This window comes from Pseudorca crassidens, chromosome 3 (genome assembly GCF_039906515.1).
Source record: "Pseudorca crassidens isolate mPseCra1 chromosome 3, mPseCra1.hap1, whole genome shotgun sequence".
Classification (NCBI taxonomy): domain Eukaryota; kingdom Metazoa; phylum Chordata; class Mammalia; order Artiodactyla; family Delphinidae; genus Pseudorca; species Pseudorca crassidens.
In genome coordinates this window covers 165888701-165905013 of record NC_090298.1, presented here as the reverse complement: position 1 = coordinate 165905013, position 16313 = coordinate 165888701, and the positions used below count along the sequence as shown (strand labels likewise).

Genomic DNA, 16313 nt, shown 5'->3' with positions numbered 1-16313 from the left:
TCAAACTTCTGACAAACAGAATATGGCATAAGTGATGGTATATCACATCTGAGATTGGGTTGTGAAGAGACTGGTTTCTATCTTGCTTGCTCTCTTGCTCATTGATGAAAGCCAGATGCCATGTGAGCTGCCGTACTGGCCCCCAGCCAGTAGCCAGTGAAGAACTTGTGGTCCTCAGTCCAGTATCCTCTTAGCAACTGAATCGTGCTAGCAACCATAGGAGGGAACTTGGAAGCAGATCCTATCCAGTTAAGCCTTCAGATAAGACCACAGACACCCTTGCTGACACCAGCTAAACTGTACTGGAAACTGAGATAGCAAATGTTAATCCACTAAATTGCGGGGTAATTTGTTATGCAGCAGTTGAAACTCTAATACTACCAGTAATACATTGCAACATCATTGATCACCCAGTATGATGCACTGAGAAGGGCATATCATCTCTGTGGTAACCCTCCCAATAATGCATAACCTCAGTCTAATCATGAGGAAATACCAGACAAACCCCATCATGACCAAACACCAGAATGAGAGACATTCTACTCTACAAAAGTATCAAGAGCATGAAAGACAAGGAAAGACCTAGAAATTGACATATATTGGAGGAGACTAAGGAGACATGACAATGTAGATCCTGGAACGTAAAAAGGATATTGGTGGGAAAACTGGGGAAATTCTTTTAAAGTCTAGTTTAGTTAATAGTATTGTACCAATGTTGATTTCTTAGTTTTGATCATTATTCTGTGGCAGAATTTCTCAAGTTTTGGCACTGTTGACATTTTGGGTGGATAATTCTTTGTGCATTGTAGGATGTTTAGTAACATACTCAGCCTCTACCCACTAAATGCGAGTAGCATCTCCTTTCTTCCATTTGTGACAATCAAAAATGTCTTAAAACATTGCCAAATGTCCCTTGGGGAACAAAATCACCCCTAGTTGAGAGCCTCTGTTCTATTATGTAAGATGCTAATATAAGGGAAGGCTGGGTGAAGGACACTGAAAACTATACTACTTTTGCAGCTCTGCCCTAAGTCTAAAATTATCTTTTAAAAAGTATTATTACTACTGTGCTCATATATGCTTGTAAAAAAGAATCAAAATGTTATGTTAGAACTTAAGTTCCCATTTCTTCCTTCACCTGAATCACCAGTGTTAGTCATTAACATATTTGAATAAATCCAGAAATTTTCTGTGATATAAAACTAGTTTTTACACAATTGAGATAATTGTACATACTGTAATAATACACATAATTAAATTATTTTTTGTTGATTTTTTTTGGTTTTGTTATGCTTTCATACATACTATAATTGCCACACTGTACTGTGACTTGCTTTTTTTTTTCACCCAGCAACACATATCCTTGCTATGGACCAGACATTGTTTTTGAGTGCTTTACATAGATTAACTCATTTAACCTTGACATCAAAGGTATTTATGAGATATGTATTTTTCTTACCCTCATTTTGCAGATGGAGAAGCTGAAGTGCACAAGTTAAGTAATTTGTTCAAGGTCATAGCAAATGGTAGAGCCAGGCTTTGAATCTAAAGCAATCTGGCTCCTGAGTGCTCTTAACCTTCAATTCCCATCCTGCCTCTATAATTTGTCATAGACATGTTTCCCTGTGTTTCATGTCATTACACCTCATTCTTTTTAACGGTTATGTAAGGGCCTGTGCTATAGATGAACTGTAGTTGAACTCTTCCCTGTTGGTGTCTTGACTCCCATGTCTATCTCCAGCCCTAGGTCTCCAACCACCTCCTCAGTGTCCCACGAGTGCCACAGACTTAATTTTAAATTGACTCATTCAACTATACTTAAATAAAAAAATAAATTAAAAAAATAAATTGACTCAAACTGAGCTCATCATCCTTCCATCCGCGCCTCCCATCTGAATGGCAATGCCAACACCCACTAGTCACCCAGGACGGAGGCAGGAGCCAGACTGGGAGGAAATACGTGAAGTAAAGTAGACTCCAACGGAAATGTAAGGTGCTTGGGTCATGGGTCAGTAGCATAGGGAAAGAGACTTGCACAAAAAATTAAAAGGAGGTGGGCTAGCTTTGGACATCTGGAGGAAACAGGTGGGAAGACGGAGGATGCAGGAGCCAAATTTAGGCTTCTGGGTTCCTAGCTGTTCATCACCAAGGTAACTGCGTTGCTATGGCAACAGCAAAGGCAGCACAGCCTCTGCCAAGAACCTTCTCTGCTGCAGTTACCTCCATACAAACCAGACACTTCCGCATGGGGAGCTGCGGCCCTCCGGGTACGGCTTAGGAAGGCGGGAATTGCTGCTGCAGTAGCCAATCGGATGAGCTCTGCGGCGAAGGACGCAAAGGAGAGGTGAGGACTTCTTTGAAGCTCGGCAAAGGGCGGGCTCGTGTCCCTTTCCCACCACTTAGGGGCCGAGGAAAGGAGGAGGGCGGGGCCTGGGTGAGGCCGACCGGGGGCGGGGCCCAGGTAAAACCGTGTGGGGTCCCGCCCACCCCCGCTTCTGCTCAATAGGAAGCCAGAGAGCCCGTCCGGACAGTTGGGGTGTCCAATGAGTGTCGTCGCTAGACCCCGGTGCGGGGCGGGGCCATCCAATCGGCAGCGGCGGTGGGCAGGCGCGGGCGGCAGAGGCGGTGCGGCGGAGGCGGAGCGGGCTCTGCGGCAGGAGGGAAGATGGCGGACGAGGAGAAGCTGCCGCCCGGCTGGGAGAAGCGCATGAGCCGCAGCTCAGGTGCCGTGGGGGTCGGGGCTGGGGCGGGGCCGCGAGGGCCCGCGGAAGCAGGGCTCGAGCTCGCCCCTCGGGCGCGGCGCCGCCCCTCGATTGCCGTGGGGTCTTGGCTCCTCCGCGTCGTCCCAGGGTGACGGCCCGGCTCACCCCGTGGGGGCTGCGAGCCTGAGGAGTGGGGAACCCTGAGGAAACTGAGGCAAGGAGCGGGGCCGGAGAGGCCCCTCGCACGGCCGGGGTGATAGGGGGACGGTGATCCCTCGGCACTCTCTCAGACGATGGCCCTGGCCCTGCCGATCTGACACCTTTCTTTCGGCCTAATGCACGTGACGTCCGGGGAGAAGGTCTTTGCACCCCGCTGGGCCCAGGGGGCACCCCTGGGGGAGGACACCCCAACCCCATGCTCAGGGCGGGGCCCCAGGGTTGCTCGGCCTCGGGTCCACAACCTCCTACTGCTAACATGCCTACTGCCATCCATACCTAATTCTGAGTTTGCGATATCCGCCCGGTGGTATTCTGCCTGAGAACATCCCCCCGTGCTCCGGGACCCGATTTAAGGCTTTTCCCCCAATAATAATGTCAATAATAGGGCACGTTTATCTCAGTGCCAAGCTAGGTGTTTTCTTTCTCTGATTGGCTGCAATTCTGGAAGGTAGGTAGTTATTACTCCCATTTTGCAGGTCAGGAAACTGAGGCCAGAAAACTGAAGGAACTCGCTCAAGGTCATTCATTTCGGGGGGTGGGGACTGGGTTAGAATCCAGTCAGTCTGACTCCACAGCCCCCTGCCCTTCTTACTGCAAACCACTGAGATACACTGAGGTCCAGTGTTTCACTCCGCTGGACCAGAGCTCACAGTAAATCACAGTCGCAGTAAGAATTCCGATTTATTGAACGCCAGGAGCTCTGGTGAGCACTTTGCATACATCATCATCGACTCTCCACATTAACCCCATGAGGTTTGATGTCCTTATTCTCTCACCTCACCCCCACTTTTCAGATGAGAAAACTGAGGTTCAGGGAGATGGAGCCCATTGCCAAGGTGTTAGAGGCAGTCAGTGGCTCAGCTGTCACGCACCCTGCTGCAGCCCTGGCTGTGACCTGCAGCATGAAGCTGATGCTCTGCTCAATTCAGGGCCCCCACTCCCTCCATTTCTTCCCAGTGCAACCCTAACAGTGTTCCCCGTGGGTGACATCCGTCCCTTCACGTTGGTGGGCACAAGTCCTCCACGTAACCCAGGCAAACTCTCTGCCCCTGGGATGACAGCCTATCTCTACTGGGTCCTACTTCAAGCTTATTGTTTGCGGCCCTCAGTCCATGCTCCTTAGTCTCTGGGTAACATCTGGCCCCAGTAATGCTGGCCCCCAGTTCTGCAGCAGAGTACACTGGGTAGGGGAAAAGAGCAGAGCTTTTGTGTCTGACGCACATGGGTACAGTTCCTGCCTCCCCCACATGTGCCTGGAGCAGAGTAAACACCCAGGAAATGTTGCTTAGTTTTGTGGTCTATAAAATGGACATAATAGTTGCTACCACACTCCTGATGTGTGCCAGGTGCTATCCTAAGGACGTTACAGATATGAACTCATACAGCCCTTACAGCAACCCTCCAGGCAGGTATTGCCGTTATCTCCATTTTACAGGTGAGAAAACCGAGGCCCAGGGAAGGTTGATCATACAGTGAGTGAGTGGCAGAGTGGCAGATTTGAACGGGCGGTCTGGCTGCTGAGTGCACGCTTGGAACCTTTCTTCCTCACCTGGGGTTACTTTCCCCCTTGAAGTTATGAATGACTGAAGTTATAACGTGGTCTTATTGCTTGTTTGGTGTCTGTCTGCCCCCACCTAGAATGTTAGCTCGCTAAGACCTGGTGGCACTGGTGGACAACAGTGGGTTGGCTGAATGGAGGCGTCTCACTGGCCAGTCCCTTATCACGGCCTTACGGTGGTGTCCTCTGAGCAGGTCCCAGCTGAATTCCACTCCCCCCTCTTCCAGGCCGGGTGTACTACTTCAATCACATCACTAACGCCAGCCAGTGGGAGAGGCCGAGTGGCAATAGCACTGGCGGCGGCAAAAATGGACAAGGGGAGCCTGCCAGGGTCCGCTGCTCACACCTGCTGGTCAAGCACAGCCAGTCGCGGCGGCCCTCGTCCTGGCGGCAGGAGAAGATCACCCGGACCAAGGAGGAGGCTCTGGAGCTGATCAATGGTGAGCAGAGGTGGAGACAGGGTCTGGGGGCCGGCGGGGGGCAGGTCCCTCTCCCCAGGGGCCAGACTGGGCCTTGCAGAAATCATGCCAGACTCTCTACCCCAGCTTGCTCAGCTGTCAGCTGTGGCCTTGACAGACCTGGAAGTGCCTCAAGCCTGCCTCCCACGGCTGCCTCTCCTTTTCCTCTCCAGCTGGTATTTGAGGGTGAGCCAGGGTAGGGGTGGAGGACCCAACCTTGGGGCTGGCAGACCTGGGTTCAGACGGTAGCCATGCCACTATAAGCTCCTTGACTTTGGGACATTCACGTTGCTTCCTTGAGACTCAGTTTTCACCTCTGTAAAATGGGCATCATCATATACCTGCCTCCAAGGGCCATCGTGAAAGCTCAGTGAGATGAGAAAGTGCGTGGCACACAGTGGGTCCGCATTCAGTGGGAGCTATCCTTGAGAGTAGTATCATCAAGCAGAGTCCTGGGGCACATGTATGGATGGGTCAGGAGGCAGGTTGGAAAGGTAGAGTCGGTGAATTAACTGCCCTGAAGGAGGAGGCTGTTCCTCGTTCTGTTCTGTGTTTCCTCCACAGTCTAGAGCAGCAGTCGATAGGCAAACTTTTTCTGAAAAGGCCAGATGGTAAATATTTTAGGTTTTGCGGGCCATACAGTCTCTGTCAGCTCTGCTTGGTAACTCCATAGCAGCCATAGATGATATGTAAACAGATGGGTGCGGCTGTGTGCCAATAAAACTTTATTTACAAAAACAGCAGGATTTGACCCGTGGGACATAGTTTGCAGCAGCCTGGGCTACAGCTGTCCAGCGTGGCCACCACCACCTACATGTGGTTATTTCCATTTAAATTAATTAAATTTGAGTCATATTAAAGATTGGGTCCTCAGTCACACTGGGCACACTGTTCAGTAGCCACATGTGGCTAGTGGCTGCCATCTCGGACAGCACAGATAGAGAATGTTTCCATCCTTGCAGGAAGTTCTGTTGGACAGTGCTGGTCTGGATCACACGTGTGGTTTCATCATCCACTCAGCCTCTCTCACCAGAGATCCCAGACCCCTCCTGGGCCCTCCAACCCCACATAACCCGTCTCTCTCCCATGCCCAAATAGCCTGAGCGCCCATCCAGCTCTGCCAGGTCCTGGCTGTGTGACCTTGAGCATGTTACTTAACATCTCAGAGCCTCGATCTTTTCACTTGTAAAATGAGAGTTATGATAATAGGACCCACTGCATAGGGTACTTGGGAAGACTCTGACCTAATGCAGTAAAGCATGAATACCAGCCTTGGCATCTAGTAAATGTTCTGTAATTGCTGGTGGCGATTATGATGGTTGTTATTAGCACAGCCCTGGCATAATCAGTCTATATTGGCTGTTGTTTTGCTATGACATCACTGGTCTGGTACTTGGCCAGTGGGATTTTATTTTATTTTATTTTTGTTATTTATTTATTCATTCCTGGTTGTGTTGGGTCTTCATTGCTGCGCGTGGGTTTTCTCTAGTTGCAGCGAGCGGAGGCTACTGTTCGTTGCAGTGCGCGGGCTTCTCATTGTGGTGGCTTCTCTTGTTGCGGAGCACAGGCTCTAGGTGCGCGGGCTTCAGTAGTTGTGGCACACGGGCTCAGTAGTTGTGGCGCACGGGCTTAGTTGCTCTGTGGCGTGTGGGATCTTCCCGGACCAGGGATCAAACCCGTGTCCCCTGCCTTGGCAGGTGGATTCTTAACCACTGCGCCACCAGGGAAGTCCCTGGCCTGTGGGATATTCTTAAACACACCTCTGCCCACACCTACACCCCCCATACAGTGTCTGGCACCTGATAAGTAGCACCTCTTAGCCTCCTACCTCCCAGCCTTGTAGAGCAGAGCCAAGCTCTTGCACAGAATCTTGAAGGCAGATTCAAAGAGCTCACCTCCTGAGCTCCGTGAGGGCAGGGACTGGATCTGTCTCTTTCCCCACTGTATTCCTGCCACCCAACACAAAGCCTGGCCCACGGCATTGCTCGCAGCCTGGTTTCCTGAATCAGGAGGAAGCGAGAAGGATCCCTGGCAGAGGAAGTGGCAGAAATGAAGGCCTGTGGCTGGGCTGTAGGTAGGACTCAGGGGAAGGCTGTGCAGGGGACTGAAGAGGGATGAGCCCCTCAAGGGCAGGTCCCAGCCAGGTGGAGGACGGCCCAGAGTGAGGCCAAGAGTTTGGGTCCTTTCCCAGAGACCGCAGGAAACACATGGCCACATGTGACTGGGAGGGGGGTCCTGTGGTGCTGGCTTTTAGGAGAGAGCCGTGTGGCTGGAGGGTGATGGACCAAGAAAGCCAGAAGGCCCAGGGCCCAGGCTGGCTGGACCAGCGGTGAGCTGTGAGCAGTGAGTGGGGTCTGGTGGCCCCAGGGGAAGAGGACGTGGCAGGAAACCCGGAGGAATCACGAGATGACCTCTTGGGTCCTCCTAGCTCCTAGAGGGGTCCCTGTTCTGAGGCTTCCGAACCACATGAGAGTGAGCAAGAGGTGATGGGCACTTGGAGGTTGAGCAGAGGAGGGTCCGTCACTGGTTGAGGGGGTTGGGAAGAGGCACAGTCTGGGGAGGGACTCACTAAATCTGAGGGTCTGAGGAAGAGACGTTGGCAAGGCAACTGTGAGAGGACCTGGATTCAGCAGAACAGCAGGCCAGAGACAGAAGCCCTTGCGACAGTCCTGGCCAGAGATGGCAGGTGGACATGGGGATATCTGAGCATCATGTGGAAGGAAAGCTGTTGGGCCCTGGGGACTGCCTGGGAGTGGCAGGTGAGGATGCCCCCCAACCCACCTCTAGAATGGACAGGGATGTGTCTGGTGGGGCTCACACTGCAGTGGGAGCCTGGCGGTGCTGAGGTCAGCCTGGGTCTTGGGAAGGGGTGTCTGGGGGTGTGCCCAGTAAGCAGCTGGGCCCTGGGGCCTAGCCTTAAGTCAGTGCACACTCGGGAGTGTTAGCAGGGGTCCGACATGCCTGCCTGTGCCAGAGGGCCTGGTGGAAGCTGTGGGAGGAATTTCAACTAGAAGCACTGTGACTTGAACTTGGGGCAGGTAGGAAGCAGGTAGAGTAGATTCTAGAGAGATTTAGGAGGCAGAATCGGGAGGATAGGGTGATGGATTAGAGGGGCAGGGGTGGGGTAAGGTCAGAACCAGTGTGGCCCAGCCCTGGAGTCACACAGAGATGGATCTCGGTGCCAGCGGTGTAGCTTCAAGCAAGTGTCTTTACTCTCGGAGCCTCAGTTGCCTCACCTGTAGGATGGGGACAGGGTGGCCATGAAGATCCAGGGGCCAGCCAGCAGCTGAATGCTCAGCAGAGCAATGGGCTCGGTGTCGGACGCTTCCTGTCTACACAGCAGAGCCTCGACCCCAGTCATTTAGGAGTGTGCGGTGGGCACCATGGTCTGGACAAGGCTTCCGCCTACCAAGAGCTCCCTGCTGCTTCCCCATGGCCCATGGGTGGAGCTCTGGGCCAGGACGTGGGAGGCCTGGTGGGTTTAGCGTGCAGACCCTCCAGTGACCTTGGCCTGAGGCAGGCCCCCTCGAGGGTCATTACGAGGGAGCAGTGAGATGGCCCGGGCCATGGTGCACTCGGTAACCAAACACTTGTGTGGCACATCAGCAAGCTTTGGGCGCCTGGGCTTGTTTTTCTCTTTCGTGAAAGTGGATGTTGTCCCCCCTCCCCTGTTCTCGTCATGGGCTTGTTCCAGGTGATAAAGAGACCAGGATTTGGGCGGCACACTCTGCAGCTGGCAGCCTGGGTCTGTCAGTTCGCTTTTAGGTCCTGTGCTCCCCAGTTGCCCCGAGGGGACAGGCTGCCGGCAGTGTGTCCACATTTTCTGCTGAGGCTCCTTTTCCCAGTGCTGGCTTCTCTGCAGCTGCTGGGCTGCGGCCACAGGCTTGTCAGGGATCTGGGGACCGGCTGCCTGTCATTGCCAGTGTCCTTGTGTAAGGAAGCCAGGCCATGGAGAAGCCCTCCCTGCCTACTCCCATCCCTCCATCCCCACATGCCCAGGGCCTGAGGGTCCCAGGGAGGCCCTGATGTGAGCAGCAGCCCCCCCCCCCACATGTAACTGTGCCCAGGGCCTGAGGGTCGGTGAGCACCTTTGGCCCAGTGTCCCTACCCAAGGTGGGTGGCTCCCTTCTAGCCTGCTGGTTTCAGGCTGGGTCTCTGGCCTCTCTAGGCACCCCCTGCTGGGATTTGGGCCTTGAAGGAAGGCAGACCTAATCCTGTCACCTTTTTCCCTGTCCAGGCCCCTTCCCTAGTTTGTCTCTAAACCTTTTTATTTTTTCTGGCCGTGCTGTGCAGCATGTGGGATCTTAGTTCCCCGACCAGGGGTAGAACCCACGCACCCTGCATTGGAAGCTCAGAGTCTTAACCACTGAACCTCCAGGGAGGTCCCATCTAAACCTTTTTAGAGTCAGAGACCAGTCCGTTTGTTCACTCACTTTCCCTGAAATAATTATGGTGCAGCTCAGGCTGCTATGACAGAATACCAGAGGCTGGGTGACATTTATGTCTCACAGTTCTGGAGGCTGGAAGTCCAAGATCAAGGTATCGACAGGTTTGTTTTCTTCTGAGGCCTCTCTCCTTGGCTTGCAGACAGCCACCTTTTGTGTGCTCACAAGGCCTTACCTCAGTGCATGCAGTGGGGAAAGAGAGAGAGAGCTTTTTGGTGTCTCTTCTTAAAAGGACACTAATCCTGTCAGATCAGGGCCCCTCCCTTACCACTCAACCTTAATTACTTCAGCAAAGGCCCTATGTCCAAATATCACATTGGATGGTTAGGGTTTCAATATATGAATTCTGGAGGGACATAAACATTCAACCTGTATTATTTATGGACTGACAGCTAGTAATTGTCAGGGGTTCACTCTGCACCAGGCACTGTTCTGGCAGTAATTCCTTTACCCTTCACAGCAGCCCTCCAAGGTCAGAGCTGATAATTCGCCCATTTTACAGACCAGGCAAGTGAAGCTCCAAGAGGCGAAGTCACGTACCAGGGTTGCAGAGCTCAGGATCAGTAGAGCTGGGATCCGAACACAGTAGTTAGGGTCCACATTCTACCCTGCTCTGCCTCAGCTGCCCCGTTGGGTGAGGGTTAGATGGACGCTGTCTGGGTAGGGGGTGTTGCCGGTCAGGTGAGGCAGGGCATTGCTGAGAACAGCCCAGGGTGTCTGGTTTGCACTTCCTTTCTTGCCTCCTCTGTAGCATTTGAGCCTGAGGTTCACAGAAAAAAGGCATGAGATTCCAGCATTTCCGTCTACAGAACCCAGTGGTGGATCCCTCTCTCTCCTTCCCCATGACCTGTTTCTGTCTCATTTATTCACGAATTCCTTCAACATTAGTGAACACCTGTTCAGTGCACAGCACGGGGAGCTGGGGACACAGCAGTGAGCAAGGCCGACCTGGTCCCTGTCCTCCCCGTGTGAGGCGGCAACAGACGCACAAACAGGAAAGGGGTAAATGCAGGGCCCAGGGAGGCACCTCGCCTAGTGAGGACTTAGGGAGACTCCTGGGTGGGACCAGAGGACAGCAGATGAGCTTCGGGTGGGAAGAGACGATTAAACAAAGGTTAAGCAAAGGCTGAGAGGTGGGGGGCGGGGGTGGGCAAGACTGGGCGGGACACCATGGGGGGTGTAAGACTGAGCTGAGGGGACACAGGGAGTTCTGAATGTAGCCTTGCATCCTGACTTATGGCCAGACCCCTGAAGGTCAGCTTTTGAAAGGAAAGCTCAGGAAGGAAGCGTTGTTTCTTTAAACAAAATCATTTCAGGCTCCCATCCAAGCAGAATATTTTCTGAGAGAGTTGGCTGGTCAGAGGAAGATTTGGGTGCTATGAACTATGGGGGACATGGGAATTCTTTGGCATTTCAGTGGTTAGGACTCCGCTTTCACTGCCAAGGGCCCAGTGAACTAAGATCCCACAAGCCATGCGGCTGGCCAGATAAACCCCCAAAAAACAAAGAAACAGGGCTTCCCTGGTGGCGCAGTGGTTGAGAGTCCGCCTGCCGATGCAGGGGACACGGGTTCATGCCCCGGTCCGGGAAGATCCCACATGCCGCGGAGCAACTGGGCCCGTGAGCCATGGCCGCTGAGCCTGCGCGTCCGGAGCCTGTGCTCTGCAACGGGAGAGGCCACAACAGTGAGAGGCCCGCGTACTGCAAAACAAAAAAACAAAACAAAAAACTATTGGGGGGCAAAAGCTTGGCTTTTATTCAGTCTTTAGGCTGCTGTTGCTTGCACACATGCACTGTGTGCACACCTTGGCCAGGCCACCTACTCTCAGGGGTTCCCTGCCACTGTGCCCACAGCTCCAGCTGCTGGAGGATGCAGCAGGGGGGTGCTTGTACGGGGCTCAGGGCTGGGCCCGACTCCCCAAGTGCTGGGCATGTGCAGCAGTGCCCGCCAAGGTACCTGGAGGTGGGCAGGTGCACTGGGGAGCACTGTGCACTCAGGATTCCCTGGCTGGTGTTACTGAGGTCTGGACAGAAGAGAGAGGAGATATCCTGGTGCTGCCCGGGTGAGGCTGAGGGCACAACCAGAATCCAGGGAGAGGAGGAGGTAGAGGAGGGGTATCCTAGTGACATCCGGTTCAGATCGCAGTCACCCGTGAATGCATCTGGCACAGGGGGATCACCTACCTGGCAGCCCCAGGGCGGTGTTGGGAGCACAGCACAGCATTACGGCAGAAGCCACTGCAGCATGCGTGCAGTCCACAGAGGGTGGGGCTTGTGTCGCATCCGACGGAGAGCCTGCCTGACCAGGCGGCGCGTCACGGTGACGGCCAGCGCAGACTGCGAGGTGCGGGCGAGGAGGACCAGGGATGGGCAGGTCAGAGAGAAGTAGGGGCAGCCTCATCACCGGCTGGCACAGCCCACACGGAAGAGGGAACAGGATGGTGACAGCAAGGGCCATTTGTCAAGGCGTCTGTCTGTGCCGTGCACTGTGCTGCGGGGCACTGTGGCCTGCTGGCAAATGGCTGACAGTTGAGGCTCAGAAGCAAAGGGACGGTCAGGACAGAGCGAGAGTGACAGGGACACGGGGGAGGCAGGAGTTACCGGGACAGCCGTGGAAGCAGCCGTGCAGATCAGATGCCTGGACACGCAGTTGCTGCTGTGACATGCAGTGAGACGGGGGTGGGCGGGGAGTGATAGGTGTGCTGTCACCGTCGTTCCAGGGAGATAGATGGATACCAGTGATGTTGAGGTCGGACAGGAGTCGGAGACCCATGGGCCGAGGTGAAGTTTGCACCAGCCGCTCATGAGGCAGATGGCCTGGCTGCGTGTCTGGGCCTCAGAGCACCAGGTAGATTAATCCGCGGTGTCACTGTGGTGCTCAGACGGGTACCAGGCGTGTCACAGCCTCGTTTAGGTCAGACAGGAGCAACGGGTAGAGGTGTCACCATGGAGTTCAGAAACCCACCGGTGGGTGTGACAGGGTGCCTCTCACATCCAGCGTGGGCTGGTGTCCCGTCGCTAAGCTGGGGGTGGTGCGTGGTCCCAGGTCCCCCCAGGGGCCTCAGGGATAATGCCCCCCAGGAGAGTGGCTGTCAGGGAAGCCAACGTAGGCCTAGCTCGAGGCAAGGGGCTGTCCGGTGGTGGTCTGGGGAGGACAGGATGGGTTCTTGCTCCAAAGGCTCCTGCCTGGACTCAGGAGAGTGGCTGGCGGCCCTTTCCTACCCCCGCACACGCAGGGTCTGGGAGAGTCACACAGGTGCTCGGTGCTGCCCCCTGGCGCCCTCTGCTGGGAGCCCTTCGCCTCAGTCATCCTTTTCCTTCCCTCCCATCAGCCCGGCCTCCCTGTCCCTCCGGGGAGAATCGGTACCTAATGCGGACAGTTTGGGCTGCACAGAGGGTGAATCTGGTGCACTACCAACACACCCTGCTGTCTCTGGGGCGCAGTCTGTGGGAATGACGCGTGTCCCTTCCCGAGCCCCGGCTAGGCCGCCGCTGGGTCTCTTCACGATGCCCCAGTAAGCGGCCCTGGCCTTCCTCACACTTTGGACAGATGAGACAGCTGAGGACCCAGCCGTCTCCTGTGGCAGAGTTGGGCTGGTGCCCTGGCCTCCTGCCTTTCTCCTAGAAGCCTCTAGAAAACTCTCCACTGGGGCTTCCACCACTGCCCTGGGGCTCTTGGGGGACCCCTGGGTCCCAGTGTCCCTTTGTAACTTCTCTCCTGTCTTCTGCTGTCCTCCCCAGAAGGGCCTGGGGGGTAGATTTTCTCAGAGTATGTGTGAGGGTAGGAAGAGGCCATGCTCTGTTCATTGTATGTTGCTGAGTGTATGTGTGGTGGGGAGTGACACAGTGGGCGGTATTGGGATGGGACGTGAGACCAGCTGGCTTTTGCGGTCACCACAGGGTCACGGTGTGCATGCACGTGAAAGGCACTTTCTGAGTGGAGTGCCGCCCTCCCTGGAGCCTTCTGCCCCGCCCCACCCCTGACGGGGAGGTCTCCCTGTGTGTCCCCCTTGCAGGCTACATCCAGAAGATTAAGTCGGGAGAAGAGGACTTTGAATCTCTGGCCTCACAGTTCAGTGACTGCAGCTCCGCCAAGGCCAGGGGAGACCTGGGTGCCTTCAGCAGAGGTGCGCGAGGAATGGGCACCACCAAACCCCGGCAGGACCCTCTGACCCACCAGCGCCTGCCCACCACCTAGAGATCGGGAGGGGTAACTCCTGTCGCATGGGCCTTTGGAGTCCACCAGGTGGCAGCAAAGTCCCTCCCTCAGGCTTCAGAGGCCGCCCTGCTGGGGGTCGTGGCCGCAGAGCCTTCTCCCCGGTGACATTCTCTCTTGCGGTGGGGAGTCCATCCGTGTGTCTCTCTGCTCAGTTGTCCCCATCACGGGCCCACCAAGGTGGGTACTTGCTGCCATTTTCCTCTCCTCCTGTTGGAGGTGTAAGGCTGGGGCCCCTTAGAGCCCCAGGGCATGTCCCCCAGCATCCCCTGCCCCACCCTCATGGGTGGGGAAACCAGGGGTGAGGGGAGGAGGGGGTCAGATCAACAACCCCGAGTTCAGGCATCTCCAGCTGGGGCTGTGGAAAGGGAGGGGCGGAGGGAACCAGGCCTCTGCCTCCTTCCCACTCCATCCCTGGGGTCTACAGAGCATCGGGGAGGGGCCCAGGATGGGGCAAGGGGTGTCAGGGAGCCAGCAAGGGTCTGTGGACCGCCTGCCCGCCCCAGGAGGCAAGGGAGACTGACAGTGTGGCAGGGGCTGGGGACCGGCACGGGGAGACCAGTTCATCCCTAGAACGCGTCTCTACATGCGCGGCAGAGACCGCAGCTCTGCCCTCATCCCTCACTTGCTGTCCTCAGCCTTCCCGGGGCCTCCCTAATTGCCCTGCTGCCCTCAGCTGGGCCCCACTCGCCACTGTGACCGGGCCCTAAAGCACGTGACAGATGAGTCCAAATGAGCGCCCGGGGGTGCAGGCGGGAGCCCCATCTGCCTGCCCTGCCTGGTCCTGGCCTGCAGCCCGGGTCTTGGCCCCCCACCTGCCATCCCTCATGCTTCCTTCCCCAGGTCAGATGCAGAAGCCGTTTGAAGACGCCTCCTTTGCACTGCGGACAGGGGAGATGAGCGGGCCCGTGTTCACGGATTCCGGCATCCACATCATCCTGCGCACGGAGTGAGGGGCGTGGACGGCCCAGGCCCGCCGCACACACACCCCGCCCCCGCCCGGGTGGGTGCGGGGCAGGGTGGCCGGGTGCGCAGACTCCGCTCCCTGCTGCCGCTGACCAGTGGGCACCCCTCCCTGCTCGTGTCACACAGTATTTATTGATCCCAAAATGGCTGGGAGGGGGGCTCTTCACCACCGGGGGCTCCCTGCCAGACTCCCCTCCCCTTTAGGAATTGACTTCAGAAGGGCGCGGGGTGGAGAGGCTCGCCGGGCTTCCACATCCAAGGGCTGGGGGTGACCTGTCCCAAAGAGAAGGCCTGGTTAGCTGAGCCGCCCCCTGTGTCCCCCCAGGTCCAGGACGGGGGGGGGGCAGGAGGGCCTTGAGTTATTTCTGGTTTTGCCACCTCCCTCTATTCGGTTGCAAAAAGCAAACGCTCCGCCTGGGGCCCGGGCTGCCTGCTGCTTGGGGGCCCTCTCTAAGCAGCAGTGCAGCACCTTCCCCGGCCTCCATTAAACCTGGAACCAGTGTTCTGCTGTCCCTGTCTCTCATTTCCTCCCTGCGGAGGTGAGTGGGGTCGATTGGAGGAGCGATCATCTCCCACCATCCCTGGCGTCCAGGTGTCCAGGCCGCCTTTCCTCCCTGAGCAGCCTCTCCTCTTCCTGGGCTTGGGGGCATCCTAGCGGCAGCCGGACTCTCGGGGAATTGGAGCATTGCTCAGCGCCAGCGCTCCTCACACTCGGGTGTTCAAGGGCCCTGACCCCCCAGCTCTGGATTCAGCAGGTCGGGTGGAGCAGGGCATCCTCGGGGAGCCAGACTGAAGCCCCCGTGCCCTGGGTGCTCTCGCCGCCCCCCTCCCACCAACTCCCTCCACGCATGTGGGCCACTTGAGTTAGAATGAACTACGCCCAGCACCCTGAGGCCTGCTTCCCTGTCGCCACAAGCGCTCTGGAAGATTGTGCTTGGGTCCTGCGGCCTCTGCAGGCGCCGTTACCATGGCAGCAGGGGGCCAGGCGGGTGGGGGTTCCTGCCGGGCGCCTCTGAGAGCAGGGATCCTGCCCCGCCCTCTGGGGGAGGGGCCTCCGTGGAGCAGAGGGAATCGCTGTGGCACATGGGGGTGGGGGTGGGGGGACTCTTCCTCCTCTTCAGATTGGGGGCTGGGGTGCGGCCCACCTCTTGTGCATCACCTCCTCGTAGCTGCCCCGGGGCCAGGGCCTGGGCTGGGGGCTCAGGTCAGTCAGGAGGTTTGCGGCGCTGCTGAGAGGCGGTTAGGCCTGGTCTGCCCACCTGCTTCACGGGGACCAGCCCAGGGCGGGGGCGGGGGGCAGGTGGCGGGCTAGCGGGGCTTGGGCACCTGAGGAAAATAAAGCCCTTCCTGGCCTGACACCAGAGAACACCCCGCCCCCCCCCACCCCCGTCCCCGACGAAGCTGAGTCTCTGATAAAAGCCCCGAGTCTCAAACAGCCACCTGGGCCGACTCCCATCTGGCCAGCTTCTGGAGCCATCGCTCTCTGCCTGCCGCCTGCCAGAGCGTTTGTCATTAGGAAGGTTTAATGAATTTCCTCTCAGCTCTGGTGGGCTGGGGAGAGCCGGATGGTTGGCTGCGCCTCCAGGCAGAATCCTCTCCCACCGCCCGTGGAGGCCACAAGGCAGGCAGCAGCCCTGCTGTCTGCGCCAACCGTTCTGTGGTGTCGGGGGAGCCACTGCACCCCTCCAGGTCCAAAGGAGCCTCTGGGAAGGATCGGAAATGAGTACTTGGGGGCGGAAGGGTTTTCAG

General features: G+C 56.4%; 1 protein-coding gene across 1 annotated transcript; it reads left to right on the top strand.

Moving 5' to 3' along the window:
• Positions 1-2565: 2565 nt before the first annotated feature.
• Positions 2566-15065, top strand: PIN1 (peptidylprolyl cis/trans isomerase, NIMA-interacting 1). The gene is made up of 4 exons (XM_067733849.1): positions 2566-2723; positions 4707-4919; positions 13399-13509; positions 14442-15065. The coding sequence occupies exons 1-4, from the start codon at positions 2666-2668 to the stop codon at positions 14549-14551; spliced, it is 492 nt and encodes a 163-aa protein (XP_067589950.1). The 5' UTR covers positions 2566-2665; the 3' UTR covers positions 14552-15065.
• Positions 15066-16313: the final 1248 nt, after the last annotated feature.